The following is a 22,189-nucleotide window of genomic DNA, read 5'->3' as shown; positions in this document are numbered from 1 at the left end:
AGAATTAGTCAGATTGCTCAATGACTACTGAAAGATTCTAAGGAACAATAGTCTAAGAACTTGTACAGACTAGAAAATCTGCAATACCTCTTAAACAAAGAGGTTCTGAAAAAATACTATGGAATTTAGAAATTAAGGGAAGTTCATGCACAGATCTCAAGGTTATGGTTTAAATTCTTATTTACCTTTGCTTCAGTCTCGTTGGCTAAATGCCCTTTCCTGGCTACTGGAGTATTGCATGGTTATGGCACACTTGGGACACAGATGATGGTCACTCAGACAACAGTGTCTGGAAATGCTACAGGACCACAGGGCCATACACAGGCTAAAAGTACATTTCTACTGGATAGGCTGGCAGTTTTTCATCATGAGTATTTGCAGAGACCAACACTGCTGAGACCAATACCTGCCGAGACCAAAACTCCTTGCACTGGCTGGAATAGGAATACTGAAGTTCCTTTCAAAAGGAACACTGTATAGCAAAGCAAGATCTTCAGAGGTGTGCATGTATTTTTCCACAGCTGTGAATGGAACCTGGCTGCACTGGCAACTTTAGTCTATATTTTCTTCATAAAGGAGCTAACTGAAGCAAGTCAGCACTGCTAAATATAGCAAACACCATAGAGCCTAATTGTGGTTCAGACTTCTGTTGATAAACCACATCGTATTCTTATTGCAGAAACATTTGCTTATTCAAATCCCTAACTTGGAATATAAAGGAATTGTTAGGAGGTAAGAGCATGTAAACATAAACTATATCTATCAAGTATTAAAAATACATAAGGACAGAATAGACAATAAAACACCATTAAAATACTCCCAAACCAATAAACAGTGCTTAAATCAAGTTAGAAATTTAAGTCTTTTTAGATGTAATTAAGTTTTGCAAAGAAGCAAATGTAGAAAGTGGAAGTTTATTTAGTTTTAAAAAAAAAGCTATCAAATTCGAACAATGTTCAAGAAGATTAAAAAAGGCTAACAAGGGACTGCAAAGCTGTAAAGGCACTTAAGGAGCTTCAGAGGGCAAGTGTATTCTGTCATATAAAAAAGAAACATAAAGAAGTTCAATGTATGAACAGGAGCAGCAGATTTTTTGTAATCAACAGATTTGATTGAGAGGCAGAATTCTACAAATTTGTTTCTTTACAATGTGATACTGATGAAGTGGGTTGAAACTAGCAGGTGACTTTTGGTGTTACTTAATGGGATTGAAGATGACTTTTTTCATTAAGAGCTATCCAGATCTTTGGAAATTTTATTCAATCATCTTTTTTCCCAATGAAATAGCTGTAAACAGTGCATCATGTTAAACTCTTGTAGTTGCAGTGAACCGTGTTGGATTCTATAAAATCCTTCTAATACTCTCCTTGGTGTACACTTACACTTTTTGGGGAAAAAAAGAACAAAAAAAACAACTCTAACAATAAAATAAGTTTTAAACATATTACAAAGAAAGCTTAGCAGTTTGATCAGGTCTTTCCAGGACAAATGACCTCTCCACCATTAGTCAGCTACCTGATGATAGAAATAATTGGTTGCTACCAGTGAAACACTTGAAAGAACAAGTGATATATACAATTATTTCTGCCAGCACCAGCTCAATAGAGCTTGGTACTGCAATTTCAACAACACTCTTGTAGTCTTCAAAAAAATGAAGGGCAAAAAGAAGTGAAAAAATTCTGTGCAAATACCAAGCAGAAAAACAAACCAAAAGAAAAGAAGGAGTATCAACACTACAATGCAAAACCAAAAATGAGAGGATTTCAAGAAAAGTTTCCTCTAGGAATCTCTACTGATTGTCTGTAGATGCTCATGTCTAATGTGGGAGACCCTTACAAAACTACAGGTAGGAGTATTATTTTTATGAAGCAAACATTTATCACAAACCTGGTGATAACACCATAGTTCAGTTCTCATCACTTTGTTTAAATATGATGATGGATGCTGTACTTATTCCACTAGAAGCCTGTCTTTCAGTAACTTTTAGTAACTGCTCCACCTCTCATCTGAGCTCCTCCTCTTTCTAAGAGAGAATATTTTGCATGGCAAAAATACAGGCTTATTAGGAGGTTTAACCTCAAATTTCTTTGGATACTCTCTACTAATTCAGCTTCTGCATTTCTCACATGTCAAGATGAAGCATTCTGACCCACATCCACGGATGACTGAGAAAACAAACTGGTAGAAAAAGAAACACTCCTCCCTATTGCCAGAAATTTGTTCCAAGTATTATTCTCTTCTGGTCCCAGGAATGGAAAGTATTAGTTCCAAGTATTTAACTGGATTCTTCATGCATCTGCATGGTAAACAGCAGTCCTGTGCCCTGCACACCAGACTATGAGCTTGGGTGCCCTATTCTCCATTCTGAAACACAGTGGAAAACTCACCTGTGTGAACCAGATAGCAAGTAGACCCTTAAAGAATCCAGAGAACTTCTTAGGAGACCATTCTAATATTTCATACAGAAAAAACGTTCCTCTAAAAAATCTGTGTCCTTTTTCACTTGCTGTGTTTGCAAATGAGTTTCACCACCTGTTATATTACTTTGTTAATGTTTGTATTCAAATTAAAAGAATCAGTCAAAAATTCAGTTTTGTTTGAACAAAAGGTTTTTCTGTTGCATATTTACTACCTTTTGCCCTTGACTGAATGACAGTTTTTAATAAATTTTTATTCCTACTAGCCATGCAGAAACAAAGACATAACACAAATTATCGTAACTGTGGTGTTTTGTGCATCATCAGTAAATGAGCTAACTAGTTAAAGTTCCACTTGTTTTTCCACAGAAAATTATTCTGTCATTAAATCTGTATAGCCTTATTAGAAACAAGATATTACATAAAGGTTACTGACAGCATAATTGAAGGAATAACCTTGGAATTTCAAAAGTGAACTGGTTTTCCTGAAAAATCAATATTTATTATGAAAGAGGATGAATAATCCTTTATGGCTTTTGAAACACAGAAACAAAATAAATTAAAATGCCTCAGCCTATTTATGACCTCAAGAAGCTTTCACTAGCTCCATCTGAAAATAGACTAAATCTTAATACTATTCCTACAGACAATTTTCTGACTAAAAGCTCCCTGAATGCTGTACTAATATACAGCCTGAATTACCAGACTATACACAGTATAATGTTCAAAATAGTCATTAAGATCTAAGGTCTAAGTGTCTTTAAAGCCACTGAAATGATGAAAGAAGTAAGATTCTTTAAAATTCTATGTTTTCACTATCACTACTGATTGCTTTTTGGAACTCAAAATTCCAAAAAGAAGACTATTAGATTTATTAGAAGACTATTACACAGCATGAACCCTGGACTGAGTGGGGGAAAACTGGCTAGATTGTACCACTTAGGGAAGAGCCTTAAATGAGTGACAGTTTTTATGTAGTGATGGAGGGAAAGACTGATGAACTTCATCTCTCGAATGAAGAGTGTAGCAATCTTTCTAAGATGGAAAGAAACACGGGATAACTGCTTTTTCTTCACACACATGGGTAATAGGCAAATACCAAATAGGCAAAGAAGTCGGTGCTTCTTTGTCAGTGCTGTGACATTTCATTTGCTCTCTTGTCACTTGCCAAAACTATGTCCACCTAGAAAACAATGTCTGTAGGACATCATGGAAACATCTTCCAGCTACAATTTTTTGCAAACCTTAATATTCGAGTGAAATATGTCATGATAGCAATACTTAAATTTTCTTCTACCTTTGGGGGCTTTCTCCAAATTTTTCTCCTCACAAGTAATTATAGCTTCAAGTATCTTACTAAATGAAACACTGCCAGGGAACTTCCCTGGACATGGGAATCTGCTGATTCATAGTATTAAGCTTGTGCAATAGCTGTCAATACATCCTTGGAATATGCTTAATAACAATACTGTCCCTCCCCTCCCAGTAATTCCTGGATATGCTAGCAAAGTTAGCATGGGCAATAAATGGCTCCTGAGCCACAGTGTCTCTGAGCTCTGTTTTGGAGAGCACAGCATGCACAGGGGTTCCTCCTGCCAAGCTGGCCTCTGAGCCAGTTCCTGCTTGACAAGCTTTATAGACCATGATTAAGCCTATTATGTGGGACCTTCCAAATGCCCTGTGCACCACAGGTGCTTCTTGTGCTTCTCCTGCCCAAGAATGTGCAAAATGTACCTATGTAATCTTTTCAACCTTTTAACATTGTTCAGTAAATCTGCTTTTCCACTGATTTGAAGTTTAAAATTTTAAGTTCTTTCTGTATTCCTTAGCCCATCTACAGTAGATGTAAACACTTAAATTTTCCTTCAGTTTGTTAAATTAGCACAACATATAGCCATATATATCCATAGTTTATTCCACTAAGGCTTCATTACTATTTATTTTATACTGGTTATTTTCCTAAAAGAAATAAGTCTAAAATTAAACATAAAATTGCAGGAATACAAATTCACTATCTAGTAACTACCAGTAGCAACAAAATTAAGATCAGAGATCTCTTAAACATGAAAATTAAATCCCTTTAGTACTTTAAGGTACTTTTATCACTGTTAGCCTAGGGTCCTTTTATCAAACTGTAAAACCAACTTTACCCTCTTTGAGCTACTGATCACACATGACCTTTATGCAATTAAGGGTATATTAACACCCAAGTGGAGATGTTTAAATAGATCATAGTGATTTAATACACTTTTCACTAAGTTGGAAAATTGTATGTACTTAAATTGCCTAGACTGTTTTTGAAATCTTGACATGAGTTACTTAAAAAGGGTTGCTTTAACAGATAGATATAAACATCTACACAATAATGCTTAACAAAGATACTCTTTAACAAGATTACATACTGGATTTTTTTAGTAAGTTCATTGCCACACTATCTGAGTACTCAATACTCATGACTAAATTTATCTTCACAATTTTATGAGATGAGCTTCTCATAAGTCATACACAAGAAATTGAAACAGAAATAATAGATGTTTTGTACAGTCTGACAGTTGCATCTGAACACAAGGCACTTGATACCAAAGTTCTCTTCACAAATACAAGCCTTAATCACAAGCCAGCCTGTCTCTCTGAAAACACACACCCCATTTATGGAGCCATTATCACCCCCACTGTGTCAAAAAGATAAAGAGCACCAACAAATTTTTTATTTAAAACAAAGGGGAGATATCTGTACATTATATTTCCTCCTTATGTTTGTAGAATGTGAGCATCTTCAATGATGCAATTGGTAAAATTATTTCAAACTGTTCCAAACACCTTCCAGATCATCTTAAGTGACTAATAGCTAAAACAGACTTCAGCAAAATATGTCTCCTCTCCCTTCTACACAGCTTGTCATAAACTCAGTTGCCCACTCATTCAGAATGTGGCTAAATGAGCTCTTCAGCTACAAATCCTCAAGATGCAGTGAGCTCATTGTATCACTCACAGTGACTGCCAGGAACAGAGAATTCCTGCCTCTGACTGTTTCTGGCGCTTACTTTCTGCTGGCTCTGGGATTTCTTTGATCCTTCTGTAAGCTGATTTAACTTCCTAAAACATAACAGAATTCCAGTGGACTGATGAACCAATTTTGCTTGTTAAATCAATGCACGACAAAGCCTGAGAAGTACCAGAACTTGTAATCAGAAAGCAGCAGGGTTATCCAGTCCAAGCTGAAGAAGCCTGTCTTCCTCCTTTTGGCAATAAGGAAATCAGCTTGTCTATAGTCCAAGTAAATTTTTAATTTCGGCTCTGAGGTATCAATTGCTTCAATTTATAGTCTGCCTTATGTTATCTCAAGAAGCCTCACTAAAAGGCAGCTATGTTGGTTTTATTTTTTGAAAATGGAGATGCCAGACCTAACACAAAAGACTGACTCTTAAAAATCTGTAAATAAGAAAATAAAACTGAACTACAGCAAACATTTATTTTCTGGAGAAATGCAACCTTGCATTTTAACTGCTTCAGGATCAAGTAAATTTTGCCTAGTGCCTTTATGATAGTCCAAGGCCACATTACAACTTTGACTGACTGTGCGAGTTTTGACTGTGGTAGAGTTTTAATGTTCTCAGTGATTGGTGTGGAGCCATGCCTAGGACTTGTGCTGGAAACAGTGCTGGTAACCCAGAGACACTTTCATTACTGATGCACAGTGCTCCACAGAGCCAAGGCCTTTTCTGCTCCCCACCCCACCCCTTGAGCAAGGGGCTTCGGGTGCACAAGGAGTTGGGAGGTGACACAGCCAGGACAGCTGACCCCAAATGACCAAAGGGATATTCCAGACCATAATGCACCATGCTCTGCATAGAGTGGGGAGAAGAGGAGGATATTTGTAGTGAAGGCTTTGTCTTCCCAAGTATGCATTAGGTGTGCTGGAGCCCTGTTGTCCTGGGCATGATTGAACACCTGCCTGCCCACGGGAAGTTGTGAATTCTTTGTTTGTGTGCAGACTTTGCTATCCCTATTCAACTGCCTTTATCTTGACCCACAAACGTTCTTTTACCCTTCTGACTCTTTTCCCCATCCCACCAGGGGGATTGAGTGAGCAGCTGTGTGGGGCTGGGCTATTGGATGAGGTTAAACAACAATGACCAACTGACCGCAGTGACCAATGCACTCTGGCTAGAACCTCTCTGCTCACTTGACAAACAGATTCCAGCTCTGAAATGAAAAAAATTTGTAACTTGCAGTAGTTCAGCAGCAGACTAACACACTTCTACGAACTGTTTTATCACAAATGAGTCTTAAAAGGAGGTGAACAATATACAAGATTTTTGGGCTTGGATTTGTCTGGTAACAGGTTTCTGAGAGTGGACATTGCATCTGATCCTGACGCATAAAGGAACTGCCTCAACCTTCAAATACAAAGTCCTAAGAAAAAGAGAACTGTTGAATATTCCATGTGCTCCTTCTAAAGTTTTACTACAATCTTTACAATTCCTGTGAACTTTTTCACTCTGAACTCTTAACACGGACTTCCATTTTTTCATGGACTGAATTCTCCATTCTCCCTTGAAGAGAAATCAAGAGCATGAACAGACACCACAAAAGGAAGAAATATTAGTTCCTACCTTTGGAATTTTGCCATGTTCCTAACATGGAAAAATGCATCACTATGATTAATTATAAGCTAATGCAATTCAATTGTTATTTCAATTACTTTTAAACAGAAGTAACTCATGGCTTGTACTTTCCATACTTTCCAGGATAGCACAGCAACAATGCTGATTGCTCCATCTTCAAAAAACTGCTAAAACTGCTGGTTTTCATGTATTTTTTTTATAAGAAACTGCTGAAGGAGTTTTTTTTTTTATATAGTTTGGGTTTTTTTTCTTCTTCAATGCAACATGACACTTATTTTAGTAGATCCTTCCAGCAAGGATATCCAAATATCTTCTTGTCTCCACTGAAAATATTTTATTTAATATGTGAAACAAAAAGACCATTCAAGCAAAACAAAAAGAGAGCAAAAATGTGCAGTTTACTTTGCAGAGTGAAATCTTTCATTGTCCACAGAAAACACTGGGTTATCTCTTCTCCAACACCTCAAAAGTGACTTAATCTTATCAATGAGTATTTAGTCTTTTGCAACTTTTATGTTTCCCAGCATAACTTCTAAATATGTGTTCTAAGAAAATTTGTAGTCCTCTTCTGTGTAAGGCAGAACAAATACATGCACTATAATTGATTCTGCTTCAGCTGTATTGTAAGTGGACGTCAAATACCATTTCTGGAAGCAGATATACATTACCTCTGCTGCACTGACCCTGTTACCTAAGAAGTTACCAACTGTAAAGAACAGCGTTTATGATGAAAAAAAAAAAAAGGACTGTTACTAATAGGGTTTGGCAAGTATTGCTGTCATTTTAACATGCAAATGTTCAACTAGTAAAAAACAATCAGTTTTTTCAATTTTTCTCTGGGTAGCTTGAAAACATACTGCATAAGAAATATATAGGCATGCTTGAGGAACAAAGTTCTGCCAGTGACTTAGCATTCCTCGAGAGCCATATACTTTGGAATGTCATTTGTAAGATGAGCAGAATTTAGCTTCCTACAACACCTTAAGTTCTTTTCTTTCATTTTAAAATTAGTTAATTTGAACTGCATTTAAAATTCTGTATTTGGCCTCAAATCCTTCCACTGGTAAGCTGAAAGCACAGCACACATAGAAACAGTAAGAAGCCTCAGTGTTGCAGAAGTGATACATGTAATTTAGAAAAGAAAGATTCAAGATCTTGACAGCTTAAATGAATTCGTCATGCAAGATACTTTGCTTTCTTTCCTCCCAAAGAGTTTTTAGCAGAAAGTAGATCACAGTAAAACTGGGCAATACATAGAGGAAAATCTTTGAACTAAAGAATGCCCACAGAGGTTGTGGAGTCTCCCTCACTGAAGATATCCAAGAAACATCTGGATGCAATCTTGTGCCATGTGCTCTAGGAATACCCTGACTGGGAGATCAGACCAGAGAACCCACTATGGTCCCTTCCAACCTTGCCTTGATTCTGTAAACTGTACAGGCAGCAAACAGCATAAAATGAAATGATTTTATGTGTAACATGTGACACGCTGATACAGCAAATTACTTACCCAGTAAACTCACAACTCCATTTTGAAAGAATGATTTTTTCATTTCAGAACTTAACAAGTGTAAAACATTAAAGATATCTTAAAATGGAACTCCACTTCTATTATCTTTGAAATTTTTTATACATTGCCTTAAGACATTTATTACTGTGAAGCACATTGTATAATTTATTTGAATTCTCTACAGAACAATATAGTTAATTCAGTATCATCAATAACTTTATACAGATACAGTATTGAAGCCATGTCATCTTTGCTTACTGTCAAGTACAAAACAGCTTATACAATCTAAAAAATAGCTACAAACCACTCTTGTAGCATAATGTATGTTGTGCCAGGTTAAAGTTTACAGCAGTGGCTTTTTGATCTTTCAAGACAAATAAACATGACATCAATATGATAACAAATAGCTGTGCAAACTCAGACTTAGGAGGAAGATTTAACTACCTCCTTTTCCCAGAACTACTTTTCCCTGCTTTACTGCTGCTACCACCAGACTTGCTGGAAGATTTTGAAGAGAAAAGTCTTGTCATGAATTCAGACACATCTGGGAGCTCATGGTTGGAATTCAGCATGTTCATTGACTGCTCCATTTCCTGCATGAAAAGATCAGATAATCTTAATAGCTTTTAACAATTCTGGCTGTATAAAGACTGTATGAGAAAGATAACAAATTTTCCCAAATACTGTTTTACTTTTTGTAGTCCTCCAGGATACATATTGCTACATCGTTTTATGCAACCACAGCCAAAACCACCCAGCTACACACCGAAACATAAAACTCCAAAACTAAAAGGCAGCAACGCATGGAAAATGGTAACCATGTCTTAAGCAGTCTTACAGGGCAATCATCTGATATAAAAAATCTGAAAAATATAGATAATATTTATTTTCAGCACTACTTTTCTCCATATTAAAATTTAGGCTATTGCTTAGATATTCAGATATGTGTTCTCACAGATGTCACACTTTTGTTTTTCAAATCAGTATTATTTATAGCACATTAACAAATTTTTGATGCTGTTTGAAGGAATTAGATATTTTTATTGCCCTACTTTCTGACACCAAGCTACTAGAGTACTGCAGCTGAGTTTTCATTCCTTCAGGAAAAAAAGGATTTTTATATATTTATATATATATATATACACAAACTAGTACTGTGCTGATTCCAGAAAGAAAAAACAAGTTAATTTGAAAAATGTCATAGAACCTCCATACACTTAACAATTTAATACATGGTCATCTAGAGAATGTCATTACAATTTAGTTCTTAAAAACAACTTTTTCTTACTCTTTAAAGGTAAGTTAAATTATAAGCAAAATTCTTCCAACTTAAATATTTCTCATTAAGAAGTCATATCAGTTATCTGATAAGAACTAAATCATCAGAAGTTTTGATGGCTTTACCATCAAAAGAACAGCCGGTCTCTAAGCAGTGTCAAATCAGTGAAAAAAGTAAGTAATATGTGATTTTCTTTTTTTAAAATTAGACTTCCAGAGTTCAGCTTGGTTTGAAGAACATGCCATGAATACCTAGTATATCTTTTATCTGTTTTTTTAATCAAAATTGTAGCCAAAAGAGTATTATACAACTCTGATAGGTTTTTTAAAGGTATCACTTATTTAAAAAAAATTACTCAGACACCTATAAAGTACTACTGAAGACAGTGGTCATTTAGAGAAAAAGTTTTTAGTTAACCGAGCCTTCAAAAGCAGCCACCCACGACAGACAAATAATACTTGTAAAAATAAAAGATTTAGCAAACACCTTGAATCTCCATTTTGTCCTAGCCTTCTGCAATTCAGCATTTTGCATGATGAAAGGACAATAAATCAGATAATTTAATGACTGTATTAAGACTCTGTATCATATACACTAGTGCGGCATCTGGATTTAACAGTGCAGTCAACTGAAGCACAAGAGAACCCCACATCACACCCCTCTCAACACACTTGACACTTATTAAATGACTCATTGCTATAACAGCAACACTGTTAGCTGAATAAATGATGCCCATTAAGCTTTCCTTAAAACTACAGTTCTGTTTTTATTACTTTTCTATGCCCTGAAATCTCATTATCTTTTGTCTCCCCACATGCATCATTTGAATGTACTTACCCGCCTCATATCAGGATCACTGGTGTTGACAACTTTAGGCAAAAGCACAAATATCAGTAATGGAAGAACCATCATCATCACCTACAGAGAAAACAGGAAATACCTCTTCAGCTTAGTTGTTGCTCTAAACACTTTTAGGACCTACTAAATTAAAATGAAGCTCTACTAAACAGCCAAACTCTAGAACTACTGCATTCTGAAACAGTAAGCCAGAGTAAGTAACATTTGTCAGGAATGAAACCTGACATGGGAGCATTGTGCTTTAAACAACAGTTTTCAAAGTTGGACATATAAGGCAAATGCTTGTTCTCTCTTACACCTGCTGTAATTAGAATTTTGCAACATGTTGATCTCTGCACTACTAGACCAGCATCACATTGTTAAAGGAAGAGACTACGGGCTGTTTTCAGAGGACATACATAAACAGTGCTATATAAGGGAGGAGATGTCAGAGAATAACTTCCCATTTGTAAGGAAGTAAAATCCAATAAAACAATCCTCTCAGAAAAGCAAAGGAAAAATGCACATTTTCCTCAATTGTTTTTAGTCTTAGTATATTGACAAATAGCTGTATTTGGATCCTTAGCATACTTGTAATATTTGTGTGTTGCCTGTACATACCATAGGGTTCATGAGGAAATCTGTCCATCCCCAAGATTCTCTCTTTATAAAGTATGAAGGTGGTCCAGAAGATTTCATCTGGAGTGGGTATGGCAGCCTGACAACTTCAGAGGGTTTGATGTAATTCACATATCTTGCTCTATTAGGCAAAATGCAAATAATTGAAAATATAAAACATAGAATCTTTGGCAAATCATAAAGAAGATTTAAAAAAATCCAAACAAGTTTTAATAAAAGACTACAAACAAAACCATCTGCTATGCAGTGTCAGCTAGGCTGCACTTTTGAAAAGCTAACTTCTCTCAGCAGCATATTTGATGGAATCAAAAGCAAACCATTTTTTGTTACCTTGTAAAAGTAAGACATACTATGCTGTTTAGGGTCCAGCTTTGAACAGTGTAGTTTAACCAGTTTGCTCAGAACATCATCTACTCGCAAAGTTAATAGCTTTTCCACAAGTGCATTACTCTGCATTTATCAATACTGAACCTCAGTCTTTATTACTTCAGGAGGTTTTTCCATAGCTCATCACTAGTATTCTTCACCGGGGCCTAATATTCAGATACTTACTCAGTACTAACATCTTTGTCATTCTTGACCCATTTTTCATGATTTATAAATATTTATCCACTTTGTGCAACTCCAGGGATGACTTCTGTCCATAAATAATTTATTCCTTGTGAATTTTACACCAAATACTCATCTATAGAATGTCTATAGAATCTGTATCTATAGAATTCCCTCCTATCTTATGACTATGTCTTTTCTTCAAAACTTGAGATTTTCAAGTAGATCTTATCAAACACATCTGTCATCCACATGCTGTTTCCTCTTTCTAGTTATTAACCTAAGTTTTTAAGGCAGCACATCCCATAGAAAAGCCCTGACATTTTCTCCAAGTATCACTGCTTTTCATGCATCTCTGACTCCCCAGCTGCACTCCTCATTATAGTCTCTATCTGTTGGACTGGTAGAGATGCCAAGTCTCCTCCTACTTTCCTTTGCAGATGTACCCCAGCAATTTACTCAACATCAAATTCGTTACCTTACTAGTCCTTAGATACACAAATGGTGCTAAGGGTGAGGTTATACCCAATATTTTATCTATATCTTTTTAATTGTTACATATTAATTATTGCAAATAAGATACTAACAAAATATAAAAATAAAAATTCAATAAAGTTTGGAAAAACCTAAGCTCAAACAATCTGTTTTGAGCTTATTATAAGCTCAAACATTATTATATTATAACTATAATTATGTATTATAATAATATTATCATATTATATTAATTATTATTATAAACAGACTATTTGCACTGTTCTCTGTGAGATTTCAATTTTTAACCTCCCCTAAATATACTGCAGAAGTATTTACCCTGATGATTGTATTCCTAAAAGTTAAGATGCTTGGTGTGTGCTTGAATAAAGAGAAATTATGATGACCATTTTAATTTAAATGAAAATCACCTTAATAAATAGATTTTTCTATATTAGAGACTAGTCTACAGTTACAGTCAAGAGTGGTTTGGTTACAACATAAAAAACAAACCAACAATCCTTTAGAAATTATGGAAACTGTCAACTGCTAGTATTAACTAGTATCTGTAACAAGTGTGCTATGGGGGTGCAACGGAAATATTTAAAAATTTTGCTGTGACAAGTCCTGACAGTACACTTACTAAAAAAATGGAAAAGGGAAGAAGTAAAAAAAAAAAAAAAAGTATTGAAAAATAATAAAGCAGTTAACTAGTTTATGCCTAAATTTTATTTCAGGATAGCTGCATAAAAAATAATAAAAGCAAGTAAGTAGATGGACTTTTAAAGTCTCTTTTCTCTTATTTCAGGCCATAAATAGGAAGAACGATATCAGACTCTGGAATTTGAGAAATGTGCTTCTAGAAGTGATGTTAAAAGAAGCTGATGCATCCAGTCTGAGATGGAGCATCAGACCTACAGCGCTGCTTCCGTGAATTTCTGTACTGTGCTGTCAGGCACACAGAACTCACCAATACAGAGGCAAATCAGGAAAGGCTCACCTCATTTTGCCTTTTGAAGTTATGTCAACTCGAACAGGCTCAAATTTATGAGCAGGGGATATAACTTCCACTACATAAGATCCTGAAGGTACATCATGAACCACAAAACTTCCATCTGTCCTGAAAAAAACAAGTGAGTTCCACAACATTTCAGTATGCTCCAGAATATAAAACAGAGTGCTCTGCTGTTTTTGGTTTTTAAAGAAGCTGTGTCATTTTATATTACAAATCTTAAAATAACCACAATGACCAAAAGGAAAACTTAAACTAGTCAGCACTCACAATATCAAGCCCTTTAATTTATCAATGTGCACTGCTACAGGAGCAGAAATTCCCTGCTAGGTTAAAGATTCTGTTGTAGCCTCAAGGTATTGTCTTGCTGGAGGAATAATTTACCAGCCCAAATAAGATCTGAAATAAATTATATTTCATGTATTCAAGTGACAGCAGAAGTAATTTACACCTTCCTTTCTCCTTCTGAAATACATACAATGAAGCTTACTTTGCTTTAGTGCTTCTGCTGAAAGCAAGCCCCCAGAATGCCAACCTACATAGTGTGGGTTGGTGCTAGGGACGATTTGCAATGCAAAAATAGCAATTTGTACCTTTGTTGCGAAATAGAGGTTTTTAATTCTAATTGCTCCCTTTAGGACCAGCCCACGCTGGAAAGCTCAATCACAGTAATAAGGAAACTAAGAGCTCTGAACACATACACAGAAGGGATTTTTAGACAGGTGGCTTTTATTTTAAAATATGAAACTCGAATATTCAATGAAAGTATTAGTAAAAGGTTACTTGGAAGCTTCAACACTAGTTGCCTTAAAGGTACAGAAGTTTTCCTCCTATGTGTTTCCAGAAGTTTCCAGTAAGAAAACCCTAGTGTTCACTACCCTGTTAAGAGCAACATCAAAGATCTCTTTCTTAAAAGTAAGATGCAAAGTTAAGACAAAAATTTGTTAAAAGGGAAAAAAATGTAATAAACCCTAACACATTAGAAACATGCAGCAGTAAAACAAATAAATGAGCCCTCTTAAAAGTGAATTCTCAAAGAATTTGTCATTATGTCCTTACACCACATCTCTCTCTAGAATGCAAAACACTTAAGGACCTACCACCTTTATGTGATCATTTGAATCCCTAACAATGCTTACGCCATCTCATATTGCAACTGTTTTAAGGATGTTTTTCTTTTTATTTCTTAAAGTTTCTTAAGCATTCAATTAAGCATTCAGAAATTTGTCAACCTGACAGCAGTTATTACATCAGCTCCCAGATATGATGTCAGCCTCTCATAATTTGTTTGTAGTGGCTTAGCAGGTGCTACAGTGCCAGGACTCTACAAGATCTGCAGAGTAGAATCTGTTGTGTTACCCTGTTGATAGGACCCAAAGTCAAAGTTAAGTTTAACTCCTATTGCAGAGGGATTAATTAAAAATTACGAATATTTATGAGGGTAAATCTTAATTCCATGTAATCTCATTTTCATACATATTTTAAAAGCAATGTATTATACTGTACTGAAAATCACAAAGAATGAAATTTAGAATTTACTTCTACTCTTGAAATTACAGTAGTTCAGTTCTTAATTCTGAGGATATTTTCTGTATCTTAATTCTCTAGATCGCTTGCTTATCTGAATATATCCAGCACCATCCGAGTCTGAATAAAATAATGATTCTTTACAGCTTCCAGCTACATTTGCATGATTTGTAAAAGAATAAAGCCACGTCCCTTAAATTAGCTTTCACCAGCACAGTTTAAGTTTTTCACGGGTACTCAACACAGAACTACAACTGTAACTTCTAACATGACCAAACACGTCCACATCGGGCAAATTCTTTGCCAAGGTGAGTTTCTTAAAAACGAAGTGGCAGAATTTACAACAGAAGCTGAGAAGAAACACGGTCGTCCAGACAGCGCAAACGCGTTTGGGGTTTCTGTTTCGGCTGTTGTTTTTTCGTTTGTTTGTTTGAATTAAAACTCCGGTCCTGAGTTTTTGGGCAGCAACCTGAGCCATCAGTCCGGATACGCCGGCCGGAGGCTGAGGCCAAACTCTACGGCACTGCAAGGCTGGCCGTGCCCAGCCCATCACAAGGCCGGGGCCCAGCGTTCACAGCTCCGCCCGCAGCTCAGCTCGGGATTCTGCGGCTCCACAGTCCCGCGGCCGTGCTGCACGGGACACGGCCGAGCCCTGCAGGAGCCGCCCCCGCCGCCCGCCATCTCAAGGCCGGGCCGGACCGGACTGCGAGCGAGCCCCACGGCCCCGGGAGACGCCGGCTCCCGCCCGGGCAGGCCCGCCCGAGCCCCCGCCCCGCCCGCCGCTCACTTCAGGAAGCCGACGTGCTCCTCCCCGTCCACCAGCACCCGGGCCCCCGCGATCCAGTCCTGCGGCTTCACCCCGGGCACCACGGCCCGGCCCTCGATCTTAAACCGCTCCCCGGGGCCCGCGCCGCCCGACGGCTCCGCCGGCCCGAGGGGCTCCGACCCGCGGGCTCCGCGGGGCAGCGGCGCCGCCGAGAGCCAGAGCAGCGCCAGGCACAGGCTCCCGCCCCGCGCCGCCATCGCCGCGCGCCGCCCGCGCCGCGCCTGCGCCGCGATGGCCCCGCCTCGCGGCCGGCGCGCAGTGAGCCGTGCGCATGCGCGGGCCCCCACCGCTCCCGGCACGGGCAGGGGGGAGAGGCGAGAGAGGCGGGACGGCTGCCGCGGCTTCGGCGTGTGAGGGCAGGCAAAGCATAACTCGGCACTTAAAGGGTGCAATGACCGAAATGGGGACCTACAGAAAAAGAATGTGTAAGAAGTAGGCGTAGCTTTCTTGGTAATGGATGCATTTAAGGCATTGTGGTTTGAAATCTTAATAGTTATCATGAAAAGATTAATAAACATTTTCTAGGGGGGAAAAAGGAACAAAAAAAAATCTTACAAAAGATTAAAATTGGCCTAAAGCATCATCTTTAAAATGATAATTATAGCAATGATAATGATAATTATAGCAATGCAGTTTGTTTGGTTAGCTACAATAGAGTGAAAATTTGTTACTTAGCAGGCAGGCACAGACTGAGGGGAGAACCCACAAGGGCTGTAATACCTTCCCTGCCCCAATTTCCCTTCACAAAGCACGTCCTGTTATGTCATATGTATTCACTGCCACGTTGTGGCTACACTTCCTTCTACCCCTCTGATTTATGTCAGAGTTAATTACCGAACCTGTGGAAAACACTGTCATTAAACACAATGAACCTGGTCATCATCTGATAATAAAAATACTGAATCATTTAAAAAGCATATGTCATCCTATGTCAGTGGGATGTTGTGAATTATTTGTCTATTGGTATCTTTGAGCTGTCTCTTTGGAAAAATCAGGAAAATGAATGGTCTATGAGGTTCTTCTGTCACATAAGCTCACAAACACCTAAAACTCCAGCAGGATTTTCCAGGTGGGAACCCAAGAATGCCAGAACTGAATAGTGTTAGAAATACTCACCCACAGAACTACAAAGCAAAAGCATTTATGTTAAAGCTACTGACAAGACTCACTACAACACTACAGACAGACATCACAGTGATGTATCATGCAGTTAGTGTAAAAATGTGCCTTTTAAAAAAATATCCTCAAGGAACTGTATTAGGACACTGTCAGATCACAATATGAATGACCATGCCCTCCAGTTTTAAGATTTCCTCATCCTAATAAGTTGTTTTCATAACCTACATAACACAGTTTCTTGGTTTAAATCCTTGGAGAGCCCAAAGAAAAATTGTTCTTTCATAATCTAATCCAAGAAGCTTCTCCCTCTATATGTCATCCTGTTAAAAATTGAGAAGTTAATTAAACAGCATCTTGCCATATCCAATAGCTGCACTGGCATGCACACTTTTCAGTGCTAGGTTAGTAGTCCCTTGTCTTCCCACCATGTAACCTCTTTACATATTAAAAGTTCTCTTTCATACAGATATATCAGTTACCATAGTTTTAAGTGTATGCAACTGATAAAAAAATTAATGTGGTTGATTACTGCCTTTTTCTGGGTAAGACTAGCTTCAACAGGAGCTTGAGTGGATTGCACAATGCTGTTTTGGCAGTTATGTTGTGCTGTGGGTGTTTGTCTGCTAAGTAAAAAGAACAAATCCCAGTACAACAGGAAACAGTAGTACAAATGGAAACAAAGACATAAAAACATCAAGGTATATATTTATCAGAATAATTAGTACATCAGCTGGGAGATGCTGTTTTTATTCTAGAAGGAATTTTACTATTAGCAGAGTTGTTTCTGCATCTTGATTTCAAGTGGATCTCTCATCAAAAGACAGATAAAACTTCCAAGTAACAGTTCAGTCAATGGAAACAACCAAACAATTCTAAGAACATGAAAATGCAGTCAAGAATGACCTCCATATTTTGTAGCTGTCTCTTCATTGATGAATTCACTCATTGAGTTGCAACAACATAGAAAACTGCAAGTTTCTTAAAAGTTCCACCCTACTCACAAGCAAATTTTCGGTTTTGTCTGAGTTGCTTCCACCAGCTGTCACTAACAGTGCAGAGCTGTCAGCCAGATGGGTGACAGCTGACAGTCCCTAACAGAACAAAGAGAAGGCCTACATTAATGCAATGCCATCACACTGGTAACACTGAAATCTGTCTCCACATTCTTGTCACCTTTAGTTTCACATACAGACTGAAAAAGCAGAGGAAACCTATTAAATCCATCAGAATCCAAGATCATCACAGCTGTTTACAAAGAAGTGGTTTGGAATACTGTTGGATACTCTTAAGGAGTAGGAGAGTTTTTTAATCTCCTAAGGATAAAAGGGGTTTGCAAAAAATGTAGCAGAACTTATTTTTGATGGATCCTCTTCACAGTCAGAATTCTAGCAAAACTTGCTATGTGTCTTTTGCTTACAGGTCACCATTAGTAAAGCATTTAATTCATCTTGGAACATTTCGGTGTAATTGCTCCGAAAGCTTCTCTTTCCACAAAGGTGATAGTACCTTGGCTAGTACTTAAATATTTGCTTTGGAGAATGAAGGTGATTTATCACTGGCACTGGTTTATTGTAATACACCAGACAGATCTTGGACCACAAACAGCAGCAGTCCAAAATCTCTTTTGTGCATGACTCAGGCTGAATGTGCAGAGGTGTTGACTTTGACCAGACAAGTAGGGAGCACCTTCAGCCATCTGCCTCTAATCTCACCCTAATCTTTGAGTCAGTCCCCCAATATAGACACACAGATAACAACACTCAACACAGCAGATGAGTAATGCTGGTTCACAGATGTTCAGTGGAAGCAGAGATATAATCCTTGCTGACACAAAGAATAAATAAGAGCTGCAAGTGCATTGGAATACTCATAGCTACATCCTATTTGGTTTCTGGTAAACTAATTAGAGGTGAGAAGAAATCAAAATGCCCAGCCAAGTGAGCAGATTTATGAGAATGCACAAACTGAAGACAGATGGAAGAGTTCAGCCTAAAGGTACTGTGAAAGGCCACAGCCAGGTAACTCATTACCTGAGCTCTCTCCTACCCAAGGAGCTTTACTATGATTAAACACAAAACTTACAAAAATTGTGCTGCATATTTCTTTCAGCACCATTTAAAAAAAATTATTGTGGTGTGCCATCTACTGGCAATTTACTGTGCTACACTAGAAATGGTAACACGGAGAGAAAAGTCAGGATTACAGCCTGAGTTCAGCAACAGTCTTCTTGTTCCTTTGAATGTAACATGCCCTGAGAGGGTCTCTGACTTGGGGCAGAAAGTGCACGGGCCATCTTCAGTTGCTCCAGAATTCCAGTCTGCTTCAAACAGATTGCCCATTCAAAGAACAGCAATGAAGCTGATGAAAGGTGTGGAACACAAGTCTCACAAGAAGCAGCTGAGGAAGCTGGGGTTTTTTTAGCCTGGAGAAAAGGAGGCTCAGGGGAGACCTTATTCTTCTCTAAAACTACCTGAAAAGAAGTTGCAGCAATGTGGTGATCCGCTTTGTCAACCAAGCAAAGTGACAGGAGGAAATGACCTCAAATTGCACCAGGGGAGGTTTAAAGAGGACATTAGGAAAAATTCTTAATCACAAGCATTGCCAAGCATGCGAACAGGCTGCTCAGGGAAGTGGTGAAGTCCCCATTCCTGGAAGTATTTAAATGACAGGGAGATGTGATGCTTAGGGACAGGTTTAGTGGTGGACTTGGCAGTGTCAGGTTACTGATTGGACTCGATGACCTAAGATGTCTTTGGCAACCTAAATGATTCTATGTTGGGGCAGAAAAATCTCTTAATCCCCTGCAAACTCTGCAGTTGTCAGAATAATTCCTGCATCTCCAACATGTCCAGCTCCTCAGCATGGAGTCAGCATGTACGATTGAGGAGTTTCCTGTCTCAGAGAGATAACATTCCCCTACTCCCTTGGTTGCTTTCACCTTAAAGTGACCAGATAAACTTCTTCAGGACTTTTTTTTTTTTCAGGAATGAACTGTTTTAATGTTCTTATAATGTATGTCCAAAACCATGAACAGGATACTCTATTTTGGCACACTAATCCTAGGAGATAGCAAATGCTGACATCGAAATTGCAAGATGTTGGCCAGTTTTGTCTGGTTGCAGCGGAACTCATCTTTACTAAATTCAAATTCATTCTTCAGTGGAGGAAATTTAATTAATAGTTTAAATACAGGAAAAGGAGCATAATTTTCCTGCTGTAAAAATTTCCAGACTCCCTCATCCAAGCAGAACAAATATGCAATGTGATGGTAACCTGGAAGTCAGTTTCAAAGAACTTTGCACGTCTCATCTGCTCCTGTTCTCTGTAAAAATTTGTCCTTACATCTCTGTTAAGCAGCAATTGTGCATTAACCTTGCAAGCAGAAGGTTTAATAATTGCAGCATTCATTAAGCTGACTAGGTAAGAAGCTATGACCCACAGAATGGTGCTACACACGTCCTCAGATTCCTGTGTTCTTACTTGTATGAACAGCACCTGTAATCACTCACATGAGGCTAGAATGACACATCACACTGATGTTTGGGTTCTAAAAATATAAGCAGTTTAGGATCCTTATTTCTTGGTCTGCAGTCTAAGTGCTGTTGTTTCTCTCTGTCTGGGTTTTACTTCCACAATGCCACAAGGTGGCCTCCACATAATACAGCATTATCCTCACCCCCTCCACAGAATGGCATACCACAGCTTGCTTTTGCTTTACTGCAGTGTTAGTAACAGACCACCACAAAATGACATTCTTCTCTTTGTACTTCAGGCTCAAGAAGCTGACATGCTGTGTAGAATTGGCTCACATCTGACAGGAGGTCAGAGCAACACAAGGAAGCAGCAAGCACTTTCATAGGATGTTCTACCAGAGAGAAGCTTGTTCAGGAACCAAGCATGTGACACGCTCACAGAGCAGGTCTAGAAGTTGTCTGCCCTGCAGAGAGTCTGGGAAATCCTGCATCTGACATGTGAAGGGCTGCAGTAATTCAGACAGCATTAAGCAGTTTCCTAAATTATACTACAGTTACTTCTGTGCTAGGAGGAGCTGAAGAAAGAAAGGCCAAAAGCAGCAGAGATCCTCTTCCTGTCTGGAAGTTAAACTATTTCTGGCCTATCAGAAGGTTGCTGCTGGTTTTCAAGGAGGTGAATGAAAAAGCCCACTAAAGATTGATTTGCACCATTTCAAAGCTTACTGTTCCTTAATTTTTTTTTTTTCGGGGGAGGGGGTTAGGGGAGCTTTATTTTACACAATAGTGGAATTTAAAAGTATAACAATGCAAGTGGAATTGGAGTAGCAATTTCTGATGATAAACATTTTCTTTGGTGTATTAAAAATGTTACAAAAGCTATTACAGTGTGTACTATTAGCAAGCCTAGACTCAAACTAAATACGAAAAGTAGTAAAACCTGTGAGCTCGCAATATTTGACAAAGTAAAAGAGTAAAAGGAACAAAGCTGGGTCTTAAACTCCTTTTCTCATTTACAGAGAAAATTACAGTGGCTCTGAATTGAAGTGAATCTTCAGCAGTACCTGTAGAAACCTTTTTATTTTAAACAAAATCTGTCCATTGTTCCATTGTTGAGAAGCTGAGAACTGTAACTCTCCTTGGTTTTAAGTTCATTTGTACACACCTTTTCTGTACAAAGATGGCATTTGAGATACATAACCCTACATGCACACAGCTTGTACCTAAACAAGTTTACCAGGTTGCTACTTCTTTGAAATTCAACACTTAGAAGAATAACTGTTGGTAACTTTTTCCTACTGTCTTCTTTCAATGTATTGACCTGTAATTCTCTTGCAACTCTTTTCAAGGTATTGTTGAAATAAGCAACTTTTGTTCTTCTGTCCTTCAATCTTTGTCTTGTTTATCTGAATGAAATAATTTGGAGGTTCATTACACCTCCATTACACTTTCAGTAAGCTAAATATGAATCTTGTTTTTATCTTTAAAGTGCATTCCTGTTTGTGTGGGTTTTTATGCTGAATCAGACTGTGCAAGTAAAGGCACGCCTTAATGAACTTGAGTTTGTACATGACAGAAAACTGCTCAAATGTCCCAGTGTGGGGAACTGCACCCATTATCTATCATTAATCAATGGCAAACAAGCTCATTTTCTATGCGCTGTTACATTGTTATTCAGTGTGCTAAACAGCTTCATTAAAGCTACATGATTAACAGCTTTGTAATAAGTAGTAGTTCCTGTTTGACTCAAATGTATCTATGTCAGCCTCAGAGTAGAGGTAAGAGTCCTATGGGAGTACAGTGGTTCCATCTATATTTTATTAATACCTATTTTTTAAACTTTAATAAGTTAGCCTGATGCAGAATTTGCCAATTCTCAAATAAGCCCTGTGGGGTTAAATGAAA

The 22,189-nt window shown here is 37.9% G+C and overlaps 1 protein-coding gene across 1 annotated transcript; it reads right to left on the bottom strand.

Moving 5' to 3' along the window:
* Nucleotides 1-7,424: 7,424 nt before the first annotated feature.
* Nucleotides 7,425-15,902, bottom strand: EMC7 (ER membrane protein complex subunit 7). Its single transcript, XM_036384858.2, has 5 exons — nucleotides 15,657-15,902; nucleotides 13,331-13,450; nucleotides 11,293-11,431; nucleotides 10,672-10,752; nucleotides 7,425-9,148 (listed from the first exon to the last, which is right to left on the bottom strand). Exons 1-5 carry the CDS (start codon nucleotides 15,890-15,892, stop codon nucleotides 8,996-8,998), a joined length of 729 nt encoding a protein of 242 aa, XP_036240751.1. The 5' UTR covers nucleotides 15,893-15,902; the 3' UTR covers nucleotides 7,425-8,995.
* Between the last annotated feature and the right edge of the window lie 6,287 nt (nucleotides 15,903-22,189).

Source organism: Molothrus ater, chromosome 6 (assembly GCF_012460135.2).
Source record: "Molothrus ater isolate BHLD 08-10-18 breed brown headed cowbird chromosome 6, BPBGC_Mater_1.1, whole genome shotgun sequence".
Taxonomy (NCBI): domain Eukaryota; kingdom Metazoa; phylum Chordata; class Aves; order Passeriformes; family Icteridae; genus Molothrus; species Molothrus ater.
This window is presented reverse-complemented; position numbering and strand designations above follow the sequence as displayed.